Source organism: Rhipicephalus microplus, chromosome 3 (assembly GCF_043290135.1).
Source record: "Rhipicephalus microplus isolate Deutch F79 chromosome 3, USDA_Rmic, whole genome shotgun sequence".
NCBI classification, from domain to species: domain Eukaryota; kingdom Metazoa; phylum Arthropoda; class Arachnida; order Ixodida; family Ixodidae; genus Rhipicephalus; species Rhipicephalus microplus.
The window spans coordinates 5,658,283-5,681,802 of NC_134702.1; the positions used below are offsets into that span (position 1 = coordinate 5,658,283).

Consider the following 23,520-nt stretch of genomic DNA (forward strand, 5'->3'; position numbering starts at 1 on the left):
CCTACAATATCTAACAATACACCCCACTGAGTCGCTATCAACATTTACAATTCATCATTTATCAAGTATACCACCTACCTTACTGTGTTTCGTTCAAGATACACCTGATTTCTCCGCATAATAGATAATATTCATGAAACACTGTCAGATCAGGCCATTCGGGTAACAGTCTGCTCCTTGTATACGAAAATACGTATCACTGAACAGATTGAGGCGGTTTCAGTCACTCATAGAAAGCAAGCAAACACATAATGCCGAATTTCAGCTCTCGCTGCTTCAATTAGTTACAACGCTAAGTTATATTGCATTTGATTCGTCCCTCTTCGTGCAAAATTTCGGCACAAGTATGGAAGCCTTTCTTCACCCAACATACGCCAGCATTTTTATGGGACGGTGAGAACCGGAGCTGAAATCCTCTCCAGTAGAGCTTTCTACCTATTTCCGCTTTACAGACGACATTTTATGATATGGGAACATGACATAAGCGCACGAAACAGATTATTTGATATCTGTTACAAGTTTCACCTCAACCGATATACTCACGGGGGAGCGGGCACAGAAGGGACAGAGAGAGCGAAGAAAAGAAAGTAAGGTAACAGGTAAAAGATGTGAGAGGAGAGAAAAAAAATACAGGGTAAAAAGGGGGGAGGGGGCGGGTAAGTCACAAACGAAAAAATAAACTCGCGTCATGGGAGATCGCTAGTGAAAGCAAGCGAGAAATAAAAACATGGAGAAAGAAAAGTAGATTTATAAAATAAAAACAAAAAAAAAGCTTGGCAAGAAATATGGAACGAAAGGAAGAAGCTCAGCTCCACACTTCCTTCACAGCGCTGCCCTCTCTATTCAAACAACCTATGGGGTAGATTTTACACCACCCTTTTTAGGCGACTATGAGGGTGCCCCACCCCCTGGTCACTGTATGAAGCAGATTCCCCCCCCCCCCCCCGCCGTCCTCGTGCGAACGCCTATGCATACAGCCAATTGGACTAGCTGGTTATGTACTGACCGCACCATATGACCCAATTGGAATTCAACCTACTGATCCAATAGGAATACACCAAATTGGTTATACGTTACTGCACCATTTGACCTAATTGGCACACAACCAATTGGTACAAATGGCCCAATGGTGTACTAATTCACAAACGGAACCAATTTAAAATAAGTGAAGTTTTTAATTGATTTGCATTGTTCTTTAACTGGGCTAAGCAATGTAAGAATGAACACTAAGATCTTTTGCTTGTTGTTTGGTGTATCTGGTATGAAACATTGTGCGTTACGTAGCAGTGACAAATTACACTTTTTTTTCTTAGTCTACCGTGGCGACTACGTAGTTTCTAAAGGCGCCGTTCTGTCGCATGTGCGACCCTTTGATATGGATGCAGTTGAGAGTACAGTAAATGAACCCGATACTGATATTTCGGTTGTGCTACCAAACCATAATCAAAATACAGATGACCAAAAAGGAAACGATGAAAACTATAGGCACTTTCTCTGCGGAAGACAAGGGGGGCGGGAGAGGGGGTCAATGTAGGTCGGCTAATCGAACCTTCCACAATACTGCGGCAAAATTACTTATCACCTTATTTCAGTGATTGACCAGGGCTTTCATTTATTTAGAGCGTAACTATGCTTCCATTGAGGAGGAGGAGGAATAAACTTCATAATAAGAAACCAGCAGGTTTAGGTGGCCGGGCCTAGGACTCCCATGAGGGGACGTCAAGGGCTTGCCTCGACGCCGCCTCACGGTCGTTGACCGTCTGATAAATATTCATACGCGATAAATCCCTCAAACGATGTGTCACATTGGAGGGTAATATGATTTAACGGCGATAATTAGGACAGTTTTTCCCAATGCACGTCTCCAAAAAGGAGAAATGCTAGAATGTTTCTATATTTCCCAAATCGAGGTATTTAGCACCGAGATAAAACGAATCGTAATGGAAAAAAGTAATACTGCCACAAACAATTTTATAGCTTCTTACAATAATATACATCAAGGAAATTCAGCAGTTGTCACACTTTTCTTTGTAAATTGGAACAAAATAAATGCAGTAACAGAAAAAATACATGCCTTCAGTGCAGTTAGAAAATTCTGGCGGTGATTCTTGCTTGTGCAAGAAAAAAAAAAACTCTGAAATCCCGTGAGTTCTGTCAGCACCCTCTGAAAATTCTGTTCTGTTCTCTGTCGCAGTTTCCGCCACCGCCAGAATCTGTGCCCTCTCGCGGTAGCCGGGCGCGCGAGGCGATACTTGTTACGGCCGGGCTAGAACAGCGTTTCTGTAAACGTTGGGCTAGACTGCACCAGCGCACGCTGCTTTTCTTATGGCCCTCTCATCCATCGCGAAAGCCAACGAAGGTAATGGGAAAGTTTTTGAGTTTGTTTCACCAACCGTCGGCGGTAGAGGCGCTGCGACCCTCACCTGGCAGAACAGGCATCGTTTCAGTGCAGGCAAGCTAGCAGCAAGATAGAATTTTAGGAGCAATTGAGAAAAATGGGAGAGTAGCGTTGGGCTAGGAAAGTTTTCAGCTACTTGTACATGAAGAATGTTGATAATAAATGGAGGAAGCGAACTCGAAAATTGTCAAGCAAGTATTTAGACAACAGCAGAATACCAAGCAAAAAAAAAATCGGTTAAGACTGGAATGCTTATGAAATCATCACTGGAGACCTGCCGAACTCTCAAGCAGGAAATTACAAAAGAAAATATCTACGATGATTCTCGTGGTTGTTCTCTGCTGTTCGAGGCCAGAACGGGAGTATTGCGGATCAAGACGTACCGAGCCAAATACGGACACACAGACACAGTATGTAGTGCGTGTAGAGAGGAGGAGGAGGAAACAGCTGAACATTTGATAATGTTTTGTAAAAGGCTCCACCCTATAGTCCAAGATACTGGCGAGGAATTTTTCAAAGCATTGGGGTTCAGGGACGGTGAAGGCAAATTAGACTTTTAACGGGTAGAAATAATTAGGAGGAGGCTAACTGATTCCATCCAACCATCCATCCATCCATCCATCCATCCATCCATCCATCCATCCTTCCATCCATCCATCCAATCCATTCCATTCCATTCCATGCGGCATCTCCTGCCCCGCACACATGGCACAAAAGCGTTGCTCGATGTGAAACCACGGAATGGGGGTTCTCGACAGAGAGAGGGTTTATTCAAAAGTTGGGGGTAAAGGGAGAATTGTCTCCTTAAAAAAAAAGAAAAAAAACTAATATTATCAGATGCCCTGCCGCATAATGTAGGTATGCATGTGTTCACGGAGAATACAAGCTGAAGCTCAGTAAAAAAGGTGCGGGATAATCGGCTAAAGAGGCATGAATTTGGAGGTATAAAGCATTGGCAATCATCAGAGAGAGAGAGAAATAAACAACGCTGCGCCTGTTCTACAAGCACAGAGCACCAAATACCTTTGGCCCTTGGTCTCGTTGGACAACGTCGCCGCAATTAAGAGAGGTCGCTTACAGAACTAACGGGCGTACGCCTTCCGTTTGATAGGTATTCTTTATTTATTTTTCCAAATACATTCGGAGTGCTTGTCAAGGCTGGAAGCTGCGGTCTGCAGCTTGACAGCTCTTTGAAACACGTACGTGAGTTGTATCTTTAGTGCCTAAAAATAACTACGTATAGAGAGAAATGATTATAAAAAAGGAAATATGGCTCTTGCGGCTCAATAACCCCTCCGGACGTCACGCCCGGGGAGTGGTAATGTGCATTGTGGCGGTGTTGACACCACCTGCATGGAAACATCTTTTCCGGGTACCCCAAGCTCTTTTGCATTCTTTTTTACTTCTAGCCACATTCATGAAGAATGCGAAGAACGCAGCTGCTTACGATCGCAAACCACTTGCGTCGGAACTAAAACTCCGTAGTGCAAATCAGTTTTGCGCTATCCTTAGAGTTCGTGAGAAAACATGTTTAGAAAGAGAGAGTGACAACATTCCAACTTTCGGGCAAGTAAGCAGTTTTTAGGAGCGAAGTTCCTTAAAGCGTGGTCTGAGGGTGGGTGCCCCGTTGTAATCGTATATGTAGCCACCTTTCGTTAGTTCTTGAACCGGCCGTAGAGGGCGGTACTTGTACATATAACGAAATGCATACACCCTGAAAATTGCAAATGGTACGATACTGGAGGATGTTACTTGTAGTATGATAAATAATAAAAATCACAGCATATCTATGGAGTGAATTATGATGAGTGGGTCGAAGCATCCATCATTCCATCTGTACTTCCGGGCGTCCGTTCGTTCTTGCTTCCGTCTATCCGTGCATCCATCCGTCCGTCCGTTCATCTGTGCGTCCACCGTCCATGCGTCCGTCCGTGCATCCGTCCATGCATCCATCGGTCCGTCCGTGCGTGAAACAGACAGACGACGGGCGGACGCAACCAGCGGATGATTCACGGTTTGCCAATAAAAAGTATGATACGCGCAAGGTGGCGGCGGCTTGCGCTGGAAGGCGGAACCCCGATATGGCAGTGTGCGAGAAAACAGGGATGACGTCACACAAAGACGTTGGCAATCCCGCGTTCGTCGGCGGCGCCGTACGCTAGGGGGCGCAGTGTAGTGAAATAAAAGCCGTTGTGGCACGTGCGCGAAGGTCGGCGCATAGGCAAGGCTGCAGAGCGGCGTGCGCGCAAGGCGGCGGCGGCTCGCGCTCGAAGACGCAACCCTAATGTGCAAGTGCGCGAGGTAGAAGCGTGCCGTGAAGCTGCGTGGCGGCGCCGACAAGATCCCGGTGTATGAGAACGGGGGGCCGAAGCGGCGCGGCAGTGCCATGCGGACCCAGCTTCGCTCCACTCTCCGTCATTCACCTCGTGGATATGCTATCATTTTTTAGGGGCGAAGCTCCTTAAGCCATGGGTCGTGCGTCAGCGATGTATGTAGCAGTAGTGCGTCGTAGTAGTAGGTAGCCATCTCCACAGCTGCACTAGAGGAGCGGCACGCGCGCACTCTTTTGAATTGAGGAGGAAACCTGTCCGCGTTAATTATGAATAAAAAGATAGTTATTTCTGACGAAATAATGTACAGACACGAGCATCGGTGACATAATCTCCAATAAAATTTGCCTTGAATATGATGCTTATTAAAAAAAACTAGTATTAAGGACGTACTTTGATCACTATCTGACAAGAAAGGGTTGCCACGATCAACTCGCTGGACGTAACCTCCTTTATTTTTGCAAGGTTTAGTGAGGGTTGGGCCGCAGTGCCATGAACTAGCGGCGGTGAAAGGTGGGAACTAGACACGAAGCGCAGGCCGTAAGAAAGTGCGCGCGTGCCGCTCCTCTAGTCCAGCCGCGCCACCTCTCGTTTAGTCCTGGGAATGTCCGCTGGATGGCGGTACTTTCATACTATGGACAGACGGATGGACAGACGCACGGACGGAGAGACAGACAGATGCACGGACGAATGGACGCACAGACGGACGAACGCGCGGATGGACTCACGAACGAACGCACGGAAGCAAGAACGAACGGGCAGACGGATGTTTTGCCCCACTCATCATCACGCAGTTTGTGGATATGCTGCGATTTTTTTTCTCAAAACTCTGTATGAATTCTCCTGTGACTTAGTGCCACAAGGAGGTTGTTGTCGATTTCCATTTCTCTCTAGTGTGGCTTGCTTTATACTCGGGTTTGCCCTCCGCGGCTGTATTTTGTTCCTCGACCCGAGAAGACGGTTGTACAACCTTCAGTACATGCAGTTTGTATATGAATATATGTTAGCTGTGTGAGATTGCATTGTTGTGTCCTGTATTGCATGTCCCGTTCGGGTAAACACCAGGTGTTTATTTTCACCAATTCCCAAGTAAGACTGAGCTTTATGCTAAATAGCAAAAAAAACATTGCGAAAGACAACCTCATCAACGACAAGTCGGCATCGTCGTATGCAGCAGATACTTCCGCTATGAAGACTATATGTGCGTGCGTGCCTCAACGGAAATCTTTTTCCTGACTCCACGCCTGCTCTCTTCGAGGACTTTTCTTCCTATTTGATTCTAAGAGCAAGAAGCTTCGCAAAGATCCTGCTTCAGGGAGACACGGGTCTTGGAATAATACAAAAATTCGGCAGATCTCACGTACCTAGGAATCGACGTTATGCGAAGCATGTGGAGGGAAGGTGACTTCGTTGCAGTTTTTTTTATATTGAGCGAAACGTCAGGAAATGACGCTAACTATCTGTAAAAATGTTGCACGCACAGACATATGGTGACGAGTTGCAGATGTTTATGTAACTAGCTGTTTGCACTTGCGCAACAATACCAACTGGAACATGCGTATTAGCAACACCAGAAGCTGATATGAAGCGCTGATGCTCGCGAAGATGCTGGCCTGGACACTGCTACAGAAATAGACTTCAGCGCATGGCACCTAACCACAATTGACGTTAACCCGACGTGACGGCTGTATCAAAGGAGTACATATGTAATGTTTATAAAATGGTGCAGGCAGCACTGCAACCACTATTGCCATTTCATGAAGATTAGCGTCTATTTGAAAAGTAGTTCCCGAGACCTGGCGTAGCTCTGTGGTAAAATGCTTCACTGCCATGCAGAATACGTGGGTTCGATCCCAGCTGGCACCCTGTCATTTATTCTTTGCATTCGTCGGGTATACGCTACTGATGTCGGGTATTTTATAGTGCCTACGTGTTAGAACTGCTCATGTGTGTTCTCGTTGTTCCTGGGTAGATAGTAAGTCTCAATCACCAGTGGCACATACCGCATACCAGCGGCACATACTTGCCCGCGGGTATGTGCCACTGTCTGGCGGGAAGTGTTTGACAATATACGAGATGGGGTTGTAGCCATCTTCATGTCTAGACAAGAGCGTCATATTCGTCCTATCATCTTACCCTCCCATGCTAACTTTGGTTCACGCCAAGTTAAGAGGGTGACCACGAGAGCACCCAAACGTAATTAGCTAGCTAGTATGTATCTATCTATCTATCTATCTATCTATCTATCTATCTATCTATCTATCTATCTATCTATCTAGTAGCTAGCTAGCTAGATAGATAGACAGATTTCTACGTTATGACTAGTCAGTTATGCTCGATATACAGTCACATGTTATGTCATACCAATTTTGGTAACGATAGCATTATCCGAACGACCAGAAGAGCTAAATGTCGTAGGCAACAGACAGACAGACAGACAGGCTCAAAGTCGCCGAAGTTCGCTAAGAAATGCTTCGCATTTTATAAGTTACACGAATAAGCTTGCACACGTAGACGTGAAAGCATAGACGTGAAACATGGTGTTGGAAAATCCGCCTATATTGACCCACCTATATTGAAACCCGACTATATTGAATAGTTGCAAAACTCAGAAAAAACGTGGCTAAGTATAGTTACACAAACTCCTGCGAAAGCAGAACAACGACAACATGCACAAGTCGTAAAAAGGGCTACCGGCATCGCTATCATTTTTCAGCGTTGCTCAACAAAAAGGGACATCCATGTTCGGAGCCTTTCAGATCCAAAAATACCGCTTAAAAAGTAACTACGTGCTTTTGGGATTAAACTACTGCAGCTACAAACACTACAAAAGGTATGCTTTCTGTCACGCAGAAAATAACTGGGTCCAAAAAGATCAGTTGTCGGTCCCTTTCAAGCAAGAGACACCAAGCGTCACAGAAGAGAAGCTGCTGAGTTTGTATTAAGGAAAGCCGAGAGTTTGCGTAGACACAGCAATGAAAGTATAGAGCCTTGTGAACGTGGCCACTTGACCAGTGGAGCTGCAAGAAGCCCAGCAGCAATAAGTGTACATCTTTCCCAAGCTCCACTGGTCTTTGGTGTTTGCGATAGTGCAGCAATGAAAAATCTGTGGTCGACAAAACATGATGAAGCAGGTTCGTAGCATCATGCCATCTCGACTAATAGCATCGAAGGCTATTCAAAGATCACATGTTCGATCCCTCTCGGCGGCAAGTTATATTTTCGTCCTTTTTTCTTTCTTCACGTTTGCATTACAACCTATTAACCTCCCTTATAATTTCTTTGGCATCATTATCTGCTAGTTTGCATTTATATTCTGCCTAAAAAAGAAAACAGGCCCTTAAGTTTACACTTCTTTTCTTAATGCAGATAAAGTGGCATGGATCAACATTACCAGTCCATTTTAAATGCGACATCTAAAGCATTTACACATATGTAATTACATATCCACTGCATCTGTAAAAAAGGAATGCGAGCAACTTACAAAGTCAAACAAAGTGCAAATTAAATTGTTCGATTTAATATCACGTGCAGACTGACATAAATAAAATACACTTGTATACATTTAGCATACATGTGGTACATATCAGACACATATTTCTCAAATATTAAAGGCACATGAAAAAAAAATACAACTGTATCATGGCACCCCATTTGGCACATTGGAAATGCTTGTCTTTTGTGCTTGTAGACTTGCATCAACTCCTCGGTGCAGTAAAAGTATCAAATTAATGAAGGTCACGTCCATGGAATGTTTTTGTTTTATGTTTCTCTGCAAACCATACAACAAAACAGCACTTCAGCAAGACAAAGGGAGCTCTTTGCAGAGAATAAATATGCAAGCATGAAAGAGTTCATGCTTGTGCAAGTTAGTATACATACAATACAAAATGTTGACAGTGCATAAATGTTCAGAAAAGGAATGGAACAAAGCGAGGCAATGAGTGCTGACTTCCAACTAGTTTTATCCTGTACATATACAAGGCGAGGGAGACAGTATGAGACAACAATAGAAAAAAATAGTGCTCACACGTTTGCCGCATCAGCTGACTGAATCAAGAATTTGATTATCTAGCAGGGCTAGCAAGCACAGGTGGTTGTACACTCGAAACACATAAGATGATGTCATAAAAATGGGAGCACTTTTTCTTGTCTTGTTTCATACCTTCTCCCTTTCCTTGCATATAAGCACTTTTTATTCAAATAAACTAGTTAGAAGTCACAGCTCTTTGCCGCAGTCATTCCTGTCCCAACTTTTCATGCGCTTATTTTGTGATGCAATTAGTATTGTTGAAATATTAGCTCCAGCGATCATTCCAAGCGATGAGTACGGTTCGGCAGCTGGGTATGATACTATTTTGTGCATGTCTCCAGCTGTACAGCAGTAACACCATTGGTGAAAGTTCAACCCGAAAAACACATTGAAGCGTATCAAGTAACTAACAAGCGGAAAGTATAGATGCAGGAATTGCAACAGTTATATATTAACATTATCTCACATTCGGCGGTGATCCCACCATGCTCTGGCACTGTCCCTCATCTCTAGGCACCATCCATGGAGGAAGTAAAAGCTAGAAGCAAGCCAACTCCAGTGTGTTGGAGAGTTTGTGGCTGAAGCTGCGGTTGCTGTCCCCACATTTTCACAGCAAAACGGCCGCTGCAGCAATTGGATGCTTAGGGCTTCAAGAAAATGAGAGAATAGTTTTGCTCGGAGATTTTCTCACAGAACATTCTATTTGTGACACAAGCTGTGTTTTTAGTAGGGATGGGTGGATAGTGAATTTCAGAGCAGAATCGAATAGCAATGACACCAGGTTGAATACCGTTTGGATATTTTTTCAAAAGTAAGCAAACCATTTTCAAAGCAGCCCCAGACTGGTAAGATAACAATTTTAAAAGCAGGCTGAAAATTCCACATTCCTTTTGAAACAAATGTCCACAGGTGTAATAGAAGAACATTATTACCTGACAAAAATACCACTATTATTTCAACTGAAACAAGCTTGCATACAGCAGGAACGAGAGCCTTCAAAATATTTTGTAATTGTAGGTTGAATAACACCACTGACTACAGTATTGAAGGTGGTACTTTGTCAACAGACTTTCAAATAAAACTGACAAAAATTCCAAGCATGTTTCATGAGTTAACATTATCATGAATGTTATGGTAGTAAATTGATGCACTCCAGTGTCGCCTTGACGACACTGTAGTTTTTTAAGCAAACATGTCTTCATCCTGTGGTCAGTATAGCGTCGATAGCCCCGTAAGTACATGAGCAGCATGCATTTAGGTAATTTGATTATAAAAACAAGCAAATAACTATTCATTCCTTCGAGCATTTCTCGTCATCAATGGGTATTCTAAATATGCATTTCATATATGCTTATTCCATTTGTGAATTGAATCAAATGAGATGAAATTATATTTGTTATTTGAAATTTTTCCCCTAGTTTTTGTAGTGGTCTACGAGCTTGAAAATGTGTTTTAGGTTTGTGAGCTGCAGCAGCCATGTGCTGCTGCTCAGTGAGCATCTCTGCTGCAGGACGTCAAGCAACCTCAACACAAGTTTTTGTTGTCTTCTTCAATGGGCCACAGAAAGGGACATGTCTGCATCATTGAAATTTTCGCACAAATTTTGCAGGTTTTGTTCTGGGGCACATCAGCAGTATAGTACAAACTGCCAACGGCTCAGTGCACTTCCTCATCTTCCGAGTAGAGAAGCAAAGGACCACCAAGATATCTGCCCAACTGGCTTCAAGAGCATGACCTTCTTCCATTTTGTTGTTTTTTTCCATGACACCACCTCATTTCAACAGTTGCAAGCTTTGCAATTATCTGCATAATCAAGCAAGTGAGAGCACAAGTATCGGGTGCATTGATTATGTCACCAATTTCTACACAAGGCTTGTCCCAATTCACTTTCATCACTATGATTAAAATAAATATACCACAATTATCACATCAGATATGCTATTAGACAAGTAATGAGAAGATGGTACAAACAGCGTTCTCTTTGTCTGAGTTACCGAAAAAAAAATGTACAGCGAGAATTGTGAAATTACATAAGATGAATAATTACAGACTAAACCTGCATTTAACTAGCTTTAACCCTGCCACTGCCATGTTTTCTTTTTTTTTTTTCTGCACAGTTTAAATTCCCAGCAGAGTTCTTTGTTTGCTTCTTTTTCCTTTTCCGTGCTAATTTTGTTCTAGCAATACAGCAGAATGCTGAGCAGGTCATGTAAATATATTCACTGAGCATCAAATAATTTTTTTCAATTCTCATACTCATAAAAATCAAATAAGAATTTGCACTTATTCAAGCAAGTTAAGAATTACAGAGATGTTACAAGTAATTAACTATTTAACAAAATATAATTTGCCATTGATTCAAAGTGAAAAGCCAGAATCATCCATGTTTTTCAGAGTTAAGTTCATCAAAATTTGCTCGAGTTGCACGGGCATGTACTAGCTTGTCATAGCTACACTGCTGACATGCAGGCAACGAGAAGCTAGACAATGTCGTTGCATAACACATGTGCTTCTTCTTAGATGATACCTTCTTCGTAGATGATGGAAAGCATCTACTGTTTTTTGAAGCAAGAGTTGAAGGCCAGGGTGCGATTTAAAAAGCCTCGATGAGTATGTTTGGGACTGGCTGGGTCCGTGCATACATGGTTGCCGAATTATCTCAGCATTGGCAGTGAAAGGATTGAAGACAGAACACAAACTGAGCTAGTCAAAGGCATACTTTTGAAAAAGATAAACGATGAGACCAACTTGTTGAACTTTTTTTTTTCTGCTTTTTCGTACGAGCCTGAATATTATTTGGGCTCGTGTGTTGTTCCAAGCTTCCTCCACATTGTGCGAACATTCTTTGGGCTTGCTGTCAGTGTACGTTTGCATGGTGCAAGAAGCTGACAAAGAGTAAGGTTTGGGGCAGAGACTGTTTCTTGTTGCCACCCATGTATATTAAGATGGCCTCCTCCATGTCCTGAGTGAATACTGAGTAGTGCTGAAAAGGAAGCAAGGAGTTGACTGTGAATTCTCGGCAGCCCCTTTGAGTGCTAGTGATTGTTAACTGGCTTCAAACAACAGCTTTCTTGGTCAAAATGAAGTCCATCCTTGTTACATGGTAAAAAAAATTAATTAATTGTTAAACTTTGCCTCTCGTAATGTCTGCTGCAGGAATTCAGAATCCTTCTACCCTGGGATAAGCCCTAGCGGCTTTTCTCTGCGAAAAAGGATCATGTGCTATGTGATGCATGACGGTAAAGAAAGAGTGTTCCACACTTGCTGTCATGGCTACGAGTGGTGCTGACTAACACTCCCAGGTTCACACACAAACAAATACCTGATGTGGCGGACAAGGTGACAAATGCCACCACCGCCTAATTAGCAGAGCATTGGGTACATAATCCGAAGGTTCTACATTCGGTCACTGCCAGTGGGAACTTGTGTTTTTGTCCACTTTGTTATATCTACGTCTCTATCAGAATCACTACAATACATGTAATACAGCACAATCGACGTCCTCTACATCTTCCTCGGCTTCATTGTCAGATGAGTTTTATTAGGGTGTGCAAACAAAAAAATTAGCCCTTGAAATTCCCTTCCCTCATTCACTGATATGATTATGGAAGATACAGACACAGACATGGGCACTACTGACTTAAAGCGTGTTGTAAGTGAACTTTTATCATGACTGCACAAAACGGTTCACAATATACCAAATCGTTCGTACACAACAAAAGATTCTTTTACAATTTTTTTTCATTATTTACTGTCACTAAAGTGAAACAAGAAATCTCTTTTAATCAGTAAAATGTACTTTGAAGACTTTAATGTCATCCATTTCACCACGATATCTCCATTAATAAAGGAGAAAATTGAGGCTAAAAACTCCTCACTTGACGTCCCAGATTTCAAAATGTATTTTTCGTATTTTGGCTACAATGTCTCAAACTGAATTCCCTGAAACTTTGTACATCAAGTCTATGGTCCCTCTGGAACAATGTACTTAGCAACTTTGTATGACATAGTGGACACCATCAAAATTTATGACATCGTGGCATTTGGTGCGGGCATTTCAAGGTAACGTAACCATGTGCATTTTCTCACTTAACAAACGTTTCCTTGCAGTAAGAATGGTGTTTCTGATACTGCAAAAATGTAATTTACTAATAAAATAAAAATTTTTTTCTCTTGCAAAGATTAATAGAAACCATCCGCCTTCTCACGATTCACATGCTGAACACAACACAGCAGTACCAGCAACAAAGCCAAAAAGCAAAGAAAAAACAAACTTCTCACTGCACAGAAGGGCAATCTCAAACAGCACAGAAATGCACACTGAGAAGGAACTACTCAACATGGCATCCATGTTGTTTGTGTAGCCAAAGCATGTGAACAGCCTTGCTAAGCACCATTTCTAAAGAGTATAATGTGGTCGTGTTATCACAAGCATCAAGTTCATCAAATCGGTGTGATGTCCACAGGTTTTATAGCTTGCTTTCAAACCCCAAGCAATGTGCATAAAGTTCTTTCAGCTGAAGCAGAGTAGCACTCACTAGCCATTGTCCTGTCTACGTAAATTGAGGCTGGTATGGTACACAAAATCTTCGAGCTGCCCTTTTAAACAAAAATATTGGCATCTGTTTCAAAGTATCGACATACTTTAGAAGGATACAACTTCCATGCCCAAGAGTTTCAAATGACTGATGTGTCTAGTTAAGTAACAATAACAAATTTAGCATAATTTTCATGACACCTTCAAGGTTGTGAAACACAGTCCTACTGTGCTGCAGTTCATGCAAGTGCTGCATTTTTTACTTCTGGTGATAAAGAACAAAATTGGCATGAGAATTAAATGCTATGGCTTTTTTGAGCCCTCTTCGTAGCTTACTACAGCTACTGCTTTAACAGTCCTGCTCAGTCCCTCACTAAAAGATGGAGGCATGAAATAATATTAAGCCAGACTTTGTTTTACAACTCTTCTTGATAAAACTGTTCTTCATCCTAAATGTCAACTGCCTCACCATTCGCTCATCTCAAAGAAAGTAGCACAACATCCTCTTTAAATGGGCTCTTTAGTTGGCTACTCTATAATAGGTAATTACATTGTTCATCCAGCACTGCCCAAAAGTATGTGTGATGGTATTTTCCTAGCCAATTTGGGTTCCCACTATTCTGAAGCCCTTCTACGCATTTTTCATAAATACTGCAACAACTCGAGGTCTAGCTATCTTCAGCTTGAAACCCCTTCATACTCATCAAGTCGACTTTATAAACATCTCAGTTTCAGGCAAATATTTTGGTGCAGGCAATCATTCAATAAATCTGCATTGCCATGCACTATCGCGTTACTAGATGGTATTGTTTCACTAAAGAAGCCCACTAAATTTTTTGTGAAATTGCAATTTTATATGTTCCCTTGGCATTGTGCAATGATGCTTTTCCATTTTTTGTTTGTTACTAAGATTACACACAGTGCGCCTTTATTTCACTCCAAATGAACGTATTTCTTTCTTTCACCTTGACTTGTTGTTCCTTCTCATGCCTTACTTCTTGTCACTTTGTCGTAACCTCCTCTATTTAGTGGTCCTCTGGAACCCGTATGGTAACGTGAGTAAATAAATAAACAGAGCCAGCACTTTCGACGGCAACAATTCAGTGAAACTGCACGACTGCATTGGTACCTGAATGGTGTAATGCAGACCCTTTGAGAAATGTTCAAAATCCGGGACAGATGACAGTGTCATTCATGTCAGATCCCAAAGGGGGTGTTGAAGTCTTCAGGAGGAAATGTGTGTACTGGCCTTCCTTTGGGTAGAATCCCTCAGGCCCTTTCATAGCTTTTTCCTGAGAAAGAAAACACACAAGTTTACCAACTCTTTAAAAAGAAGACCTTAAAAGGACTGTCTACCGCTCGGAAAATGTTTTCTGATTGTGGTGCAAATGAGACAATCATTCATCTCGTGGGCAGGAACGAGCATGCTCTTGTTCCATAAAAAAAAAGAATTATAATTTTAACTTGGTGCTGAAAGTCAACAAAAAATTACCACAAGCGTCACCCAGCATTGTCAATGTGGTCATTCAACTGGTAGGACAAGAAATCACTGCAGGTAGATTTATTTTGCTTAAAGACATACATGTACAACTTGAAATGCATTTTTACACACTTTATGCAGCTTGAGGTTGCACTAGAAACTGATTTTTGCTTTAATTTTTCACGTGTTCAAATACGCACCACATGGCGCTGTTGGCGGTGTGTTCACTTTTTAGCATGCCTGCCTACAAACGGCGGAGAAACGCGTGCACGACATCCGCCACAGCTCTTAAGAACAACAAAAAGTGTGTGCCTGCCTTAAACGACCACTAAGGTATTTGTTCTACTAATAAACAAAACTTGAAGGAGCCAGCAAAAACCACACACTGTTTCAGTTTTTGACTTTCACTAGCAGTACAATTGTCATCGCCTCCACCGATCGAAGGAAACTAAATGCAGATAAAAAATTTCAGTTTTGAAAATTTGTACACACTTTGCAGAGAAAGCACTGCAAAGTTAGACACTTCAGATGATATGCCTTTTATTAGGACACAAAACAAAAAAGTCGACGGCCCCTTTAACTGCTGATGGCCCATACAGTTCGACTGTGAGCTCCCAGTGATAGAGGCCATGTTTGTAAGCTGTGCACTTGTTACAACACTGAGTAGCATTTGGCTGCCCAGCTCAAGTACCCTTCTCCATACTCAACAAACATTTAATCTTTGCTCAGTTTAGGTGAAGAGCACAAATGGTAAAGCATAGTAACATGATGCTGTGTGAAGGTGCAGAACTTGAGTCTTATAGCTAGTTAACTAAGTACTGGTCTGTCAGTACAGCTGCATTCCAACAACATAAGCAGATGACACCTTTTAAAGAACCACTCTCACAAAAGCACATGAAGCAACAAAAAACATTCAAGTTCCTTTCATCAGTTTTCCTGACTCAATCTATTCTCCTTTGCTCAAGATAATGCATTTCAAAAAGCTGCTCTCCTGGCTACTGTACAGAATGTTTAGTTTTAGTGTCCCTTTACAACATTAGTTCAGTGGAATTGTCAAGTTAAGTTGAAAGGTTTCTATTTTCGCTGTGCACTAAACAGAACATACTTGAGCTATGAGCTATTCACAAAATGTAATAAACACAGAAATGAGTTTGAGTCCGTGTGTAGTAAACAACTCAGCACAGCAATGGTTCTTAATTAGCACCTAGTTTTGCATGCACTGCACTTTTCAGCATTCATTCTTGTTCACTCTATTGAACAATGGAATGCCTTGCTGTGACATATCTCAGAAGTTGATGATATGTGAGTGTTTAAAACATGTTATGTGTTCTTCACTTGTTTGGTAGTTTTTTTCTCCTAAGAAACACTGCAATTTATGATCATCGGTATTGTTACTTTTTTGCTTTTTATTCGTCCCATTCATCACGAATTTTTGCATACACATTAGTATATTGCAATATGTCTTGTTCTATGCCCGTCTGCTTTGTCCTCAGACTGCAGCATACTTAAAAAATAAAAAATCGATCATGAGGGGCTGTATCTTTGCCAAGCTGATTTCTACAAATGTTTGGTGGGTTAACACTACCCAACTTAAGCACAAGCACACCACCCTATCTCAAAAACAATGCAAATAGTTTGGCTAAGAGTGTTGGCATCGACTCAGCTGCCTTGCTGCCACACCCAACATCCTGCCCTTCTGTTGGTGCTCAGCCAAACTTGTGAATCCACAAAATCGCTTCTCAGTTTTTTTACTAAGATCAAAGAGTAAAAATGGCAACGCAGTGAGAGCTGAAGGAGCAATAGTTTGCTCTCCAATCAATAAACTAGAGCATATTGCCACTGAGGCAGCTTTCTGCCAAGATAACTGCATGCCAATGCTTGTTTGAGAATAAGCTAACGGCAAAAATGCTTCAAGACAATATCGAATGGTGTTCTAATGCTTCCCCAAAGTGCTCTATGATTCAAACAGAAAAAAATGGACAGAGCAAGTCGAGTGGTTTTAATGCTGTTGAATAACAAGTCTTCTGCAAGCTTTACAAAACATCATTGTGAAAATGCATTGTATTTTAACTGCATCATGGTGTGAAATATAACTTCACTGCGTGCTGCTGTTTAATGTACAATGAACTGCTCTGCTTTTGTACAGCATTTAAAATTTCTTTTCTCAGTGAAGCACTGATATTGATGTTATACAGTCAAATCTCATTATAGCAAACCTCATTATAATAATTTTTTAATATTAACAAATTTTTCGAAAATCGCCCTCCAAATGTTTATTGGGTTAATGTAAAAATATTTCACTACTATGAATTTAAGAATACCAAATGTGTCAGAATAACGTATCAAATTTTATCACCCCTTTATCCCCCTACACTTTAAAATAATGAATAGCAATTTTAATAAGTTACTCGCAGCTGTAGAAACCATGCCCAGCTTCATAAGTGCCACTGTCATCACCATCAGAGCACCCATGTATTTCTCTATATGCCTGCCCTGTTTGATTGTGGGATAGCCCTATCGTCATCACCATCACCTGGTACTTGTTTTTTGCGTCAGGCTAGTCCGGCTTCGCTCCTTTGCCTTTGTTTTCGTTGGACAGCTTGACCTGCGCTCTTGTTCCACCGCTGTTTTCTAGCGTTTAGGTTGGCGGTCGAAAGTTCAAAATGAGCTCTGGGAGCAGCACGAAAGGAATGCTACCACAGTGAAAAATGCAACGCAAGTGACCTATGGGGTGAAGTCCAAGATGATTGCTCATGCGTGCTTCGCTAATGCTCGAACACTGCGCACAGTGCGATGACAAAGCATGTACGTGAGCTAAGCTGATGACCAATAAGATTTATAACATTTGTCATGATAGGGAAACGGCAACGAAAGCGAAGACAACGTTGAAAGAGCGCACATGAATCAACGTGAGAAATCGGTATTTAACACTGACGCTTTGCAACGCATATGAAGGATGCGCACGCTTACAGATACACTAAAGTCAAGTATTAATTTATAGTGAAATCTTAATATATGACAATATCTAAAATGACACTATTACCAGCAACAGTGCCCTACTTAACGAGAAATCAAGGCGAATGCGCGAGAACACATCAGCTACGATAGGACATAAGCAAAATGATCTGCACTACGTCAGAGGTACCGCCTACAATTAATCACTAATAACTGAACTAGCTGCACTAAAGAACCTTCTGTGCATCAAAAGACGTACTAAATATTGGTAGATTCCACGTTCAGTGGGAATCAATGATATGTGAAGCATGAATGAGGAAGGGTGATAGGTCACATTAAAATCAGCACAAGGTTAAGAGGCAGAGATAAATTATGCCGTACATGACTTCCATGTCATGATTATCATGTTTGGACATATAATTTACCTTCATCATCTATTAACATCACCTGATACCAACTTTAGTATATATGGAGCTAGTGAAATGGCTGCGAGCATGCAATGAGCGTAGCATGTAGCCATGTTTTACATGAAATTCATGTCATGATGATCAGGTTTGGACGTGTCATTTACCTCCATCGTTTATTCACTTCCCGTGATACCAAATTTGGTGCATGTGGAGCTAGCGCTACGGCGGCGAGCCCGTCATGAACGGTCCAATGTACTCCGACGCAACGTTGACGCATGCGCAAGTTGGGCGCAACGACGCCACGCTAGCAAAACGCGAGCGCTTTATAGTGTGACACCAGGCGTGACCGGCACCCGTCGGTGCGGCCCAGTGGCAACCGGCACGAAATGTGACATGCTGCGTTTCAGATGAATCCGGCGGGTGCTGCATAACTGTTTGGTATTAATGGATGCTATGAGTGACGTCGACACTTGAGGTAAGGTCGCCACCTGGGGATGTGTTGAAGTGTTGACAAATTTGCACTACTTCTATGAAACGCGCCAAATGGGACAAACGCTTAAAAACAATGCATCGAAGGAAGTAATAGCGGATACCCTGGTCATAATGCATCACTGTGCTCTGCCAAGAACGCTGTCAGAGAACAGTACTAGACATAAAAGGAGTATTTTTTAAAGCATACAAAGTGTGTGACGTGACCGTGGTGCTGTGTATCTATTGTCGCGGACCCTGGAGTCATGGTTTCCAGTTTCACTGACGGAACTTTTTGTCTTGCAATCATGAGTATTTTTCCGACGTCACTTCCGTAACGGAAATACGTCACTCAAATCTTGGTGGACCCCGGCATAAAACACATACGTGCTAAAATATCACTGAGCTGCACAAGCATAGTTCAGTCCTATTTAGAGTCGTAGGCGTGTAGATGAGGGGGGGGGGGGCAAAATCTGCCCCATACATTGGCCTAGTGTGTTGTAGGAGCGACACTGCGATGAACCATCACCCCCTCTGAATGGGATTCCACACTGAGCATGCCCATGTTGAGAGTTAACAGCAAAAAACAATTGGAGAACAGTATTACAGTGACACAAAGTCAAACTTACTTTGATGAAAGCCACAACTTCCTCCTGGTCCACAGTGCTCATTTCATAGCGGCATCCCCAAGCAACTAAAGCCAAAGGCTGGAAATATGCAAAAAATCATCTGAGCTACTTCACTCGGCATAGACTCCATAAGAAAATGTACTGCCGCCCTTAATATGACTTGCAACACAAGAGCACGTAGCTGCACATACTCCGAGGTCGCCCATGCTTTTTACTAGCACTTATTAATGCAACAGTGTTAATCATTTGGGGTTCGTTGTCAGCACCTGCCCGATGACGCAACATGGCCACACCAGTTTGTGGTCGGGCACAGATGGACAAGTTCTTTAGTGGCTGATTCATGCACACGTTTCCTCACTACATTATACGCCATCTATAAAAGAGCGAACAAACTTCTTTCACTTAAGCTTTAAGCCTTTTAGTTTCTGACGTTTCTGACCACAATAGATGGAAGGAAGGAAAAAGTTTCAAACCACAAAGGGTCCAAGAGCACGCGTCACTGAAAATGTGCTGTCGGCATCAACATCGGTGGCTTTGTACATGAACAAAACTCTTGATAGAGCAAAAAAAATAAAGAGTCAGAACCCAAACCGAACCCAATAATTTTTTATGCTAGTCAAGCCAGTGTCTGAAACTGCTTTGGAAAAAATTGCCAGGCACGAGCAGAACACGCAGCACGGTCACAGAAAAAGCTGGAACAGCGTCCTTACAAGATCACGTTGTAGACTATCTTGGGGCACACATGCAAGGTACCCACTACGCCATAAACCACCGTAAACTTCAGGAAGTAGAAAAGCTTTCAATATGCCTATGATCATTATTCTCTAGAGCATCGGACACGTTATTCGAAGGTCACAGATTGATTTATATGTGGACTTTAATGTCCTGAAATCACCATGTGATTATGAGCGACACCGTAGTGGAGGGCTTAGGAAATTTCGACCACCTAGGGTTTTTTAACGTGCACCCAAATGTGAGCACACGGGCCTACATTATTTCCGCCTCCATCGGAAATCCAGCCGCGGCAGCCGGGATTCAATCTCCCACCTGTAGGTTAGCGGCTGAGTGAGTACCTTAGCCACTAGACCACTGCGGCGGGGCTCGAAGGTCGCAGGTTCGGTCCCTGCCCACGGCAAGTTATCTTTTCATGCACTTTTCTTTTTTCAGATTTATATTACCTCATATAACATCCCCTATACTTTCCTTGACCTGAGTGTCTGCGAGATTCCATTAAAGGAAACTTCTAGCTGACTGCTTTTGCGCTCCATTCCCCATTCCACTCAAACGCTCAATGTTACCGGGCCGCAACGCAATTTTCAGTTTCAGCCAACCGTCGTTTGGTCAACGCAATCGCGACACCACGGGTGCATGAAACTTGTTTTAAAATAAAATAAACATAGTTCTTATCTTGCAGCAAGATAGACAACTCTGCTTTAAAAGAGGGTAAATTCATTTAGTGTTTGATGCATGAGCAGGTTTTTTGAAATTTTTTGTCACCTGGAGTTTGACTACAATCGATGCCTTCAAGGTAACCCAAACGCGTTTCAAACACCCTGCCCTGAGGCAGCGCGTTCACCACGTTGCCTTGTGGCAAATCAAACTAAAAAGCTTTTCTGAATAGGTAGAAAAGTGGGAAGAGTGGCTGCTGTTAAACAAGTTAAGTAAATTGTAAACGAAGTAAATTGTTACTATTGTTACATAAAATCGCTTACTATCGAAGATTCGCGAAGTCCCTTTCACGGAAATACCAAAGAAACATCTCGATACGCTCATTTATGGTCCCAAGTGTCAGCTCTACATCGTTTTGTGAAACTTCACCCCACTATTTCAACCCCATATTCCCCAACCCCAGTGTATACCGGATACTAGCATCTGGTTAACCTCCCTGCCTTCCTTTTTTTTCGTTTCTCTCTCTCTCTTTCACCCGACATGCATGGATTCTCAAAGAGATTGGCTGCGACGACTTCTTGAAGGAGGCACAGATCTTTGTGTGTCTTGAAGTGCCGTCAGTGCTCGCGTGTTTGCACACTGTATATTTGTTCTACAGCCAACCACTGTGTTTCCCGAGCAGCGCGGACTCGCGGCACAAGAGGCTGCCATTTGGTCGTTTATCCTCACATCACGTGATCTTTCACTCGCTGCGACGGTCCGCACACATGCTCAGTGCCTGACCATATAGTGCATGCACAGTGGCGCAACCACCGACTGGCTGAGCAGATCGAGAGGCAAAATACATTAAGCTAAAAGTCCCCAATATTGTGCCTAACAAAGAAAACGAGCCCTGTAATATACACTTCTTTCCTCCAGGTATTTCTTAGGTATTTTCAGACTCCTCCAAATCCCTGGGAAGTGCCAGTTTGTAGACAGCCTCTTAAATCTGAGCCTACTAAGTTTTAATGGTGTTAATGAATTTGAAAACATGCGTCCACGTACCCTGTCAGGGCTGAGGTGAACGTAAGGGGTGATAATATGCTTGCGAAGGCAGCCTGTAACTATGCTGCGAAGTGCGTCCACATAATAGGGATGAGTGCATGGATGGTACAGCATGACAATAGCACCATGCTGAAAATAGAGAATAGAAACAAAAGTTCTAACAAATATGTAGGGCAAGTATACAGCCATTTATCATTTCAGTGCTAAACTTGACAACACACCAGAGGCATGTTCTCAGATTCCCACAGCATTAGAATCGGTGAATATGCCAGCACAACTTCAAAGATAGGAATGCATTATTTACTACATTGACCAACTCTGTTTATTGCTTCAGCAGACAAGCAATGTTTGGGAAAAAGTCAAGATTCTTGCATTCATTCTACCACCGTTGTTCAAAACCTGACCATGCCTAATTTGATTTGCATGCAACATTCATTCAAAACATGTTTTAGGGCATGAATGCTGCTGTGTGCAAGTGCCAAGTCATGTGATACTGTTTTGAAGTATCCCACATTTTATTAAGAATGTAGTAATAACCACAGCAGCTATTTTCCTGAGAAACAGCTATTTTCACACTGATTAATGAGTTCTGCAACTCTTCCACAGAAGATATCGAGCATAAATAAAGCAAGACTGGCTAGAAAATTATTCTTAATTACCTTACCAAATTTTAAAAAGATCCTCTGAGTAAGTCAACGGAACAGTAAACAGTACACTAAGTTGGTTGTGTTGTCACAATGCACACGTGAAATTTTTTAACCGTTTCCAAGCTGAAATACACTGTATATTTGTCCTATAGCCAACACAAACACAATTAGGTACCTAAACATTCACAATTTCTGTAATTTATCAACTTATATTCACCTACACTACACTGCTGAATGAGCCCTGGGCTATCTTCTTTGCAATATAGCCTTGGCATGTGCCTTCATAATACTAACAGCTTACTAAACAGTGCCAGTTTTAATCATCAACACACCAACTCAACAAATATTCTAGAATGAATCCATAACTGCATCCCTAATTACTCTAACTGCATAATCTCGATTGAACATTGCTTCATCTGCACATCTTCATAAAATACATTATATTCCATGCCACCAGGCAATTCATTCATCAAACCAACGCAGAGTGTTATACATGTAAATCTTGAGTGTACCCGAAAGCTTTTTTTTCTTATAAACGACGCCACAATGACTGGAACAATCCTACACCTGTCACAATGCTAATAACCCCGCACAGTTTTAAACAGCCATAGTAAGTCACTACTTAAAAGTATTACTGAGAAACACTGCCGCATGTAATCTGGGGCTGTTTAGGCACAATGAATGCACAATAGGTGTTCAGAGGAAAGGATACGTAAGGTAACAACATAACCGTTAATGTAGATGCCTATGCAACTATGGGAGAATTTAGCAAGACATGTAGGGATACAATTAGAGTTTTCACTATCGATTGAAGCATGTGGAGGCTCCTGCATATGCAGGAAAGAGTAGAGGGTCATGTAAAGAGCACCGTCCAATAGGCATGACGCATGTGAGGACAGGATATCAATCACACCACGAAATTGGATGACTTAGAGGCAGTAATGCAATATTCAATTTCTGACAGCGGATGGTGTTAAACCAGCCATTATTCATCGCCTGTGATTTCAATGTGTTTGGTCCTTTGAAAAAATATCTGAAAGAGAAGCACTTCAACTCTGACAACGAGCTCAAAGACGTTGTCAAAGATTGGGTCTCATTGTGGCCACAGGAACTATGGGAACAAGGAATCCTTCCGCTTATTCAATTCATTACTGGTATCATTCTTAGGAGTGCACACTTTGAATAAAACATTTATTTATCCTC

General features: G+C 42.2%; 2 protein-coding genes across 7 annotated transcripts in view; one reads left to right on the forward strand and one right to left on the reverse strand.

The window, feature by feature from the left end:
- The window catches only part of LOC142803582 (uncharacterized), a 118,652-nt gene extending 108,020 nt beyond the window's left edge, over positions 1–10,632 (forward strand). Inside the window, exon 4 of the mRNA XM_075888805.1 lies at positions 10,371–10,632. Within this exon, the coding sequence (XP_075744920.1) occupies positions 10,371–10,400 (30 nt within the window). The 3' untranslated portion in view covers positions 10,401–10,632. The remainder of the gene's footprint in view (positions 1–10,370) is intronic.
- The window catches only part of LOC119183590 (uncharacterized), a 35,974-nt gene continuing 20,680 nt past the window's right edge, over positions 8,227–23,520 (reverse strand). For 4 of the 6 annotated variants that reach the window (XM_075888799.1, XM_037433739.2, XM_075888800.1 and 1 more), the window contains exons 8-11: positions 21,671–21,799; positions 19,238–19,315; positions 14,428–14,590; positions 8,227–11,744 (exon numbers count right to left, since the gene is read on the reverse strand). In XM_075888799.1, the coding sequence (XP_075744914.1) occupies positions 14,462–14,590; positions 19,238–19,315; positions 21,671–21,799 (336 nt within the window). In that variant the 3' untranslated portion in view covers positions 8,227–11,744; positions 14,428–14,461. Of the gene's footprint in view, positions 11,745–12,540; positions 14,335–14,427; positions 14,591–19,237; positions 19,316–21,670; positions 21,800–23,520 lie in introns of those variants that run through there. The other 2 variants (XM_075888801.1, XM_037433747.2) reach the window with 2 other exon arrangements.